General features: G+C 47.1%; 1 protein-coding gene across 1 annotated transcript in view; it reads right to left on the bottom strand.

Moving 5' to 3' along the window:
- Positions 1-246: 246 nt before the first annotated feature.
- The window catches only part of ldlrb (low density lipoprotein receptor b), a 13456-nt gene continuing 4345 nt past the window's right edge, over positions 247-9357 (bottom strand). Inside the window, 11 exon segments of the mRNA XM_059561043.1 lie at positions 247-1506; positions 1793-1956; positions 2057-2131; positions 2208-2426; positions 5762-5903; positions 5978-6117; positions 6188-6306; positions 6387-6605; positions 7199-7370; positions 7453-7581; positions 7661-7780. Coding sequence (XP_059417026.1) covers positions 1471-1506; positions 1793-1956; positions 2057-2131; positions 2208-2426; positions 5762-5903; positions 5978-6117; positions 6188-6306; positions 6387-6605; positions 7199-7370; positions 7453-7581; positions 7661-7780 — 1535 coding nt within the window. The 3' untranslated portion in view covers positions 247-1470.

Raw genomic sequence — 9357 nt, 5'->3', positions numbered from 1 at the left:
CTAAAATGTTTACATTCTGAGGTAGATTGCTGGCAACAGCCACTTTGGGATATTTTAGATTTGGTTTTAGTCCTCTTCACTGCTCCTAACGCTTTACAGATTTAGGAGCTAGTTTTAGCCATAAGATGTTTCGTGAATACGGGCCTGATATCTGGATGAAAGTGAATCTCAGACCAACACTTGAATAAACACCAGAGAGAAAAACAAAACAGCAGCAGCATCAAGAAATCAACACAAACACACGGATTTCTGGTTTCAAAATGTGCATTTATTTAAAAACAATGTCAAAAACAGCTGAGTTGTTTCTTTGGGTGTCATTATATTCAGATCACTGGACCACCAGTCCTGAGATAAAGAATTAAAACTCCCTTCTTCACAACAGTAAAACTGAACTCAAATGGCGCATCAACAGTAACAGAATGAGAATCCATTCAAGACTTCACTTTTACTCCACATTAGCGTTTCGTCCTTCATAAACCTATAAAAGTCCCTGAATGACGCAGGTTCACTTCCTCTGTAGTGCACATCGGTTTCTGGATGACATTTCTATATAGCATCTGATATACAACACATTCAAAAGAAAAGCAAGAAACTCAAAATTGTACATTTACACAATAAATAAAGAGTGTTCTTCGTACAAAGTCTTGGGTTTAGACGGTGTGATGAAGGAGAGACAGACTGCAGATTAGTGATTCTTCATTCGTCTGATAACAGTGAGCACTCTCCGATCCTTCAGATAACACGCTGCACTAGAGCATGCACAACAACAACAGAACATAAACACGTGACTCTAACGGACAGGTGAGGTCAGAGGTCACCCTGAGCACTGATTCACGCTCACGTGTTGAAGGCATCGTGGATTATTCACACATTCAAACATTACACAGGCACGATCAGATTTAAGGCCCAGATGCAGTCTACAGAATGAAACAGAACTAATGCACTGTCATTCTCATTATTACTAAAGGAGCGCTGTGCATTCATAAATACAAGCACTTCATCAAAACAAAGTCAAACAGACTGTTCAAGTGTGTCTGTGAAGGAGAAATATAAATAAAATCTGTGACAGACAACAAACTTAGTGCAAGAAGAGAGACACCCGTCTGCCCTCCACATAATCACAAACATTTACAAAGATCATATTAAATATTACAAAGTGGTAATACCTTCAATAAGAGGATCTTAAAAGCTCAAGAATCACAAATGAAAACAGCGTTGTGTTTGTAGCAAAGACACAGACTCCAGAAGAGTCTCTGTTTGAGATCTGCTCTTCACTGTGATGATGTCCGTTAGACAGGAGTGTGTGTGTGTGTGTGTGTGTGTGTTTCTACATTCCTTATATGATACAGGCATGATTAAATCCAGGGTGGATCCTGGGATCGCTTCGCACATGTGGATGAGTGTCTCCTTCAGCTCGCTGAGCAGCATTTAAAGTGACCTTGAGCTTCTGGAGGAACTTCTGGAGGAGCATCAGGCTGCGTCTTCATCCACACTGATCATCTGACACTGAGACACACACACACACACACACACACACACACACATTAAACACGGTCTCTCACGGCTGAGCTGAATCTAAACACACCGGTTCAGTCAGACTCTGACTCTTTTGTTCTAGTCAAATCGGTCAGTAACTTTTCATGCTTCTGCCTCATCAGGAAGAAACAGTTCTGCTTACAGTGCTCTTAATTCATGCAGATTTACATCAAATATCTGATAACAGTTTGATTGACAGCTGTCAATGTGTGTGTATGTGTGTGAGAGAGAGTGAGTGTGTGTGTGTGTGAGGTACCGATGGATGTGAGTATCCGTCCAGACTGGGGCTCCTGAAGATGTGCACCGTGTCATCGGTGGTCTTCTGGTACACTGGGTTGGTGAAGTGGATGGTGTTGGTGTTCTTCTGCCGCCAGTGTCTCCATAGCAACACACTGCTGACCCCCAGCAGACACACGGCGACTGAGAGAGAGAGAGAGAGAGAGAGAGAGAGACGGTCACTCACTCTTTCGATCGGTCACTGAGACACTCGTGTGTATCATGAGAATGAAGGTTTACTGACCGATTGGAAGTGTGATGTACAGGACTGTGGGATGCTGGGAAGGGCTGGAAACCGGCTCATGTTCTCCATTAATTTCTGTAAAGAGGCAGACAGATATTAAGTGTGTGATGGGGGGGGGGTGAACATGCATCAGACAGGAGGATGGACTGACCGCTCTGAGAGCCCGTCTGGTCAGGCATCGATCCGGAGCGTCTGTGTGCGGTTCTGCTCGGAGCTGTGCTGCTCACACCAGACACACACGTCCTCATGTCTGCGCCCAGGGTCATGTGATCAGGACAGGCACAGGTGTATTTGGGCGAGCGTGTGTTAATCTGCGGCGCCGGCAGACACAGAAACTCACAGCCGCTGCCTTCTCTGCACCAGTCCCTTCCTGCCAGAACAACAACAAACCTGCAGATCACCGACTGAGACACAGAAGAGCTCAAACACACACTGAACACACTCGTGTCACACAGAAGAAGAGCTCAAACACACACTGAACACGCTCGTGTCACACAGAAGAAGAGCTCAAACACACACACTGAACACGATCGTGTCACACAGAAGAAGAGCTCAAACACACACACTGAACACGCTCGTGTTACACAGAAGAAGAGCTCAAACACACACTGAACACGCTCGTGTCACACAGAAGAAGAGCTCAAACACACACACTGGACACGCTCGTGTCACACAGAAGAAGAGCTCAAACACACACACTGGACACGCTCGTGTCACACAGAAGAAGAGCTCAAACACACACACTGGACACGCTCGTGTCACACAGAAGAAGAGCTCAAACACACACACTGGACACGCTCGTGTCACACAGAAGAAGAGCTCAAACACACACACTGGACACGCTCGTGTCACACAGAAGAAGAGCTCAAACACACACCGAACATGCTCGTGTCACACAGAAGAAGAGCTCAAACACACACCGAACACGCTCGTGTCACACAGAAGAAGAGCTCAAACACACACACTGAACACGCTCGTGTCACACAGAAGAAGAGCTCAAACACACACTGAACACGCTCGTGTCACACAGAAGAAGAGCTCAAACACACACTGAACACGCTCGTGTCACACAGAAGAAAAGCTCAAACACACACACTGAACACGCTCGTGTCACACAGAAGAAGAGCTCAAACACACACACTGAACATGCTCGTGTCACACAGAAGAGCTCAAACACACACACTGAACATGCTCGTGTCACACAGAAGAAGAGCTCAAACACACACACTGAACACGCTCATGTCACACATAAGAGCTCAAACACACACTGAACACGCTCGTGTCACACAGTAGAAGAGCTCAAACACACACTGAACACGCTCGTGTCACACAGAAGAAGAGCTCAAACACACACCGAACATGCTCGTGTCACACAGAAGAAGAGCTCAAACACACACCGAACACGCTCGTGTCACACAGAAGAAGAGCTCAAACACACACACTGAACACGCTCGTGTCACACATGAGAAGAGCTCAAACACACACACTGAACACGCTCGTGTCACACAGAAGAAGAGCTCAAACACACACACTGAACACGCTCGTGTCACACAGAAGAAGAGCTCGAACATGCTCGTGTCACACAGAAGAAGAGCTCAAACAAACACAGTGAACACGTTCGTGTCACACAGAAGAGCTCAAACAAACACAGTGAACACGATCGTGTCACACAGAAGAAGAGCTCAAACACACACTGAACACGCTCGTGTCACACAGAAGAAGAGCTCAAACACACACTGAACACGCTCGTGTCACACAGAAGAAGAGCTCAAACACACACCGAACACGATCGTGTCACACAGAAGAAGAGCTCAAACACACACTGAACACGCTCGTGTCACACAGTAGAAGAGCTCAAACACACACTGAACACGCTCGTGTCACACAGAAGAAGAGCTCAAACACACACTGAACACGATCGTGTCACACAGAAGAAGAGCTCAAACACACACTGAACATGCTCGTGTCACACAGAAGAACAGCTCATACACACACCGAACACGCTCGTGTCACACAGTAGAAGAGCTCAAACACACACTGAACACGCTCGTGTCACACAGAAGAAGAGCTCAAACACACACCGAACACGATCGTGTCACACAGAAGAAGAGCTCAAACACACACTGAACATGCTCGTGTCACACAGAAGAAGAGCTCAAACACACACTGAACACGCTCGTGTCACACAGAAGAAGAGCTCAAACACACACCGAACACGCTCGTGTCACACAGAAGAGCTCAAACACACACCGAACACGCTCGTGTCACACAGAAGAAGAGCTCAAACACACACTGAACACGCTCGTGTCACACAGAAGAAGAGCTCAAACACACACTGAACACGCTCGTGTCACACAGAAGAAGAGCTCAAACACACACTGAACACGCTCGTGTCACACAGAAGAAGAGCTCAAACACACACTCGACACGCTCATGTCACACAGAAGAAGAGCTCATACACACACTGAACACGCTCGTGTCACACAGAAGAAGAGCTCAAACACACACTGAACACGCTCGTGTCACACAGAAGAAGAGCTCAAACACACACCGAACACGCTCGTGTCACACAGAAGAAGAGCTCATACACACACCGAACACGCTCGTGTCACACAGAAGAAGAGCTCAAACACACACTGAACACGCTCGTGTCACACAGAAGAAGAGCTCAAACACACACTGAACACGCTCGTGTCACACAGAAGAAGAGCTCAAACACACACTCGACACGCTCATGTCACACAGAAGAAGAGCTCATACACACACTGAACACGCTCGTGTCACACAGAAGAAGAGCTCAAACACACACTGAACACGCTCGTGTCACACAGAAGAAGAGCTCAAACACACACCGAACACGCTCGTGTCACACAGAAGAAGAGCTCATACACACACCGAACACGCTCGTGTCACACAGAAGAAGAGCTCAAACACACACCGAACACGCTCGTGTCACACAGAAGAAGAGCTCAAACACACACCGAACACGCTCGTGTCACACAGAAGAAGAGCTCAAACACACACTGAACACGCTCGTGTCACACAGAAGAGCTCAAACACACACCGAACACGCTCGTGTCACACAGAAGAAGAGCTCAAACACACACCGAACACGCTCGTGTCACACAGAAGAAGAGCTCATACACACACCGAACACGCTCGTGTCACACAGAAGAAGAGCTCAAACACACACCGAACACGCTCGTGTCACACAGAAGAAGAGCTCAAACACACACCGAACACGCTCGTGTCACACAGAAGAAGAGCTCATACACACACCGAACACGCTCGTGTCACACAGAAGAAGAGCTCAAACACACACTGAACACGCTCGTGTCACACAGTAGAAGAGCTCAAACACACACTGAACACGCTCGTGTCACACAGAAGAAGAGCTCAAACACACACCGAACACGCTCGTGTCACACAGAAGAAGAGCTCATACACACACCGAACACGCTCGTGTCACACAGAAGAAGAGCTCAAACACACACTGAACACGCTCGTGTCACACAGAAGAAGAGCTCAAACACACACCGAACACGCTCGTGTCACACAGAAGAAGAGCTCAAACACACACCGAACACGCTCGTGTCACACAGAAGAAGAGCTCAAACACACACTGAACACGCTCGTGTCACACAGAAGAAGAGCTCAAACACACACTGAACACGCTCGTGTCACGTGAAGCGCTGTGGTTCTCACCAGAAGGCTGTCTGAGACTGTGATAAAGCACCATGTTTCCCGGACCCTGCAGGTGCTCGGCCACAGCTGCGATGTCTTGTCCCGTCACACGGTTGGCGCTCCAGATGCTGTTACTGTGTTTGTTGGTCCAGAAGACTTTCTCCTGTGGGACAGACACACACATGAGCACCGGATGAAGGACACACACGCTCGCGTCTCAGCGGCGACGCCACACACCTCGAACACGGCCAGCGCCAGCGGATGCCACAGCTTCTGCTCCCCTTGGATCAGTGTGTGCCGCCCGTCTCCATTCACGCCGATACTGGACAGTGTGTGCAGCTTCGAGTCGACCCAGTACAGCCGGCCGCTCAACACATCTGCACACAAAGCGTCACGCATCAGCACACGCCTTACATTGACTTCACACGCATCATCTGTGTGACTCACCAAGCGTGATGCCATTGGGCCAGACGATGCCTTCTGTGACGAGAGCCGTCCGGTCCACTCCGTTCAGCCCGCTCTTCTCGATCCGCGCCGGCTCGCCACAGTCCGTCCAGAACATGAAGCTGTGGGGCGTGAAACAGCAGATCAATAATCAGTACGAGCGCTTTCACACAAGCTTCATCCCGTCCACACACACACTCACTTGCTCTGCGGGTCGACGACGATCGCGTGTGGATTTTTCAGGCCCTCGCTGACCAGCGTCTTGCGTTTGCTGCCGTCAGCCGTCGCCACAGAGATGGTTCGGAGATCCCCGTCTGTCCAGTAGATGTTCCCGTGGATCCAGTCCACCGCCAGCCCCTCAGGGCGGGAGATCCGGCTGTCAATCACAGTGCTGGGGTGGGCGGAGTCAGCGGACGCGGCGCTGCAGGACACACACACACACACACACACACACAAGATATACTATAAACACACGCAGAAACATAATGACACATGATGTTCTGATTTAGCATTACACTAGCAAATAAACAGAGTTGAAATACTGATTAAAATGATTTTATTTCCAGAGTAGAATCTACCAGAGCGATGGAAGAAATCACTGAGATGGCGGTCAATGAAAGAGTTAATCAGTGAGCAGTGTTGGGAGAAGTTACTTTTAAAAGTTATGAATTACAATGTTGCGTTACTCCATTAAAATACTTTTTTTACATTACTTTTTGTCACCTGGGCTCGGTTTGCTAATTAATTTTTTAATAAACAGAAAATATATTTCTGGCCAGTGTAAAGGCTCTCTCACACCAGAAGTGATCTGAATCTGCAGTCACTCCTGATTCTCTCAACACAGAGACAGGACAGCGGTCAGTCAGTACACTGCTGATCATTTGAAAGAGTAACTCTGATGTTGTCAATTTAAAAAGTAATGAGCTCCTTTACTAGTTACCTGAAAAAAAGCAATCTGATTACATAACGCACATTACTGCCAGTGGTCAATCAGTCACGGTCAGCGTCTCTCACCTGTAGATCTTCTTCAGGCTCATGTCAGACCAGAAGATGGTGTTGTTGTGGACATCCACGTCCAGCGCCTGCACGCTCTTCTGCTGACGGATCAGAGCCGTGTACGTCCGGCTGCCCAGCTCCATCTTCCTGACCTCGTGCTGTGTGCTGAAGAACAGGAACGCACCGGACCCTGCAGGACGACACATGCATCTCACACTCTGAGCCGTTACCCATAATTCACTTTGATCACTCGTCTCTGTTCAGTCACACACCTGTTACTGCTTTGCAGTCTTTGGTCATGTGATCCAGCTCAAACCCATCTTCACAGTCACACCTGAAGCTGCCCCGCAGGTTTATGCAGATCTGAGTGCATCTGTCTGCGTCTGCACACTCGTCCACGTCTACACACACACACACTCATGATGAGACCAAACACACTCACAGACCATCATGCACTGGGCTCATGGGGATGGAGCTCACCTTCACAGTGTGTGCGGTTGATCAGGTGGAATCCGTGCGGACACACACACTCGTATCCCATCTTCAGGTCGCTGCACGTGTGGGAACAGCCGCCGTTGTTAGTGTCGCACTCGTTAGTGTCTGCGCAGAGGAAACACACACGTCACGTGATCACCCCCACAGTCACCTGATCACCCCCACAGTCACGTGATCACCCCCACAGTCACGTGATCACCCCCACAGTCACCTGATCACCCCCACAGTCACCTGATCACCCCCACAGTCACCTGATCACCCCCACAGTCACGTGATCACCCCCACAGTCACTTGTGGTGCGTTTGACTTCACGCATCATTGCACAAACCAATCGCAATCTGACTTGAAGCAGTGCATGCAGGTTAGAATTTTTTGTCCGACTTGAGACGGCGCCGACGCCACATGACTACAATCACATGTGTTTCGGGTTAGATGAACCTTTTCAGTTCCAATAATGGTCACAAATCTGTGTTTTTAGAACGGTAAAAGCTTTGTATTGTAGTTGCACTGTTGTGTTGAGTCACGTTTATCATACAACACTCATGAAAGCACATATACCCCCACTTTATTAGTATTTAAATAGTATAAGATTATGTTGAACTTTCTTCTTGAAAATATGGCGCTGTATTAAGCAGTATATAAAAAGTGTTTGTTACTCATGAAAACATTTCTGAAACGTCTCTAGCCTATTTGACAAATACTGCATTTTATTTACGTCATCTGTGACAAAGTATGAAAACACCGCGTAACTGTCAGTTTTCAACTCCGTCCTGATCACCCCCCCCCCTCCAGTCGTGAAAAGTAATCATTTGTTTTATGTTACATTCAATTGTGAGTTCATATTAACGGTCATGTTACTCAAAGAAATGTTTGCAAAAAATAGCTACTATTTGCTAACGTCATATCATTACAGACTGCGTGATAGTGCCACAGCACATGTCTGATCAGGGCGATTACTGCCGTAGACTAATCCCCCCCAATAATTAGAAATTGCAAAAAAAAAAAAAAAAAACTCAAATATTTGAGTGAGAAAGAGAGAGAGAGAGAGAGAGAGAGAGAGAGAGAGAGAGAGAGAGAGAGAGAGAGAGAGAGAAATGGACGTTGCATGTATTCGCGGCTGAATATATTTGCGTTTATCTTTTTAGAGTGAGTTTACTTCAGAACAGTGATTGTATCCTCTCGTCGCTGGATAATATAATGTAGTGATTCTGTAATTAAACTGTATTTAATAAAAAAGTTTATTCTCTCCTGGATGTGTGAGCTGCGCGATTTCCGATGTGTGTGTGTGTGTGTGTGTGTGTGTGTGTGTGTGTCGGTAAGCAGCTCATTAATACAGAACTATAATTAAAGGCTCTAATGCACACCAGTATATGTGTGTGTTGTAAGAGCTAGACGCCGAATGATGGTGTGTGACGTCATAGTAGTGGTGTCCCAATCCTTAGGGGAATATTTTCTCCCCTACCCCTTCACACTGTGTTTCATGGGACAAGGGGAAGGGGAAGGGGTATAATATAGAATTGGGATTGGGCCTTAATAGTTAATCCAGAAATTAACATTCTGTCATCATTTACTCATCCTCATTTCATTCCAAACCTGTAAGAGTTTCTTTCTTCTGCTGAACACAAAAGAACCGATTTTGAAGAATGTGGTCTTAAATGACTAATATAGTATTTTTCCATACA

This window comes from Carassius carassius, chromosome 10 (genome assembly GCF_963082965.1).
Source record: "Carassius carassius chromosome 10, fCarCar2.1, whole genome shotgun sequence".
Classification (NCBI taxonomy): Eukaryota; Metazoa; Chordata; class Actinopteri; order Cypriniformes; family Cyprinidae; genus Carassius; species Carassius carassius.
The sequence above is the reverse complement of the archived record's forward strand: the minus strand, read 5'-3'. Positions and strand labels throughout refer to the sequence as shown.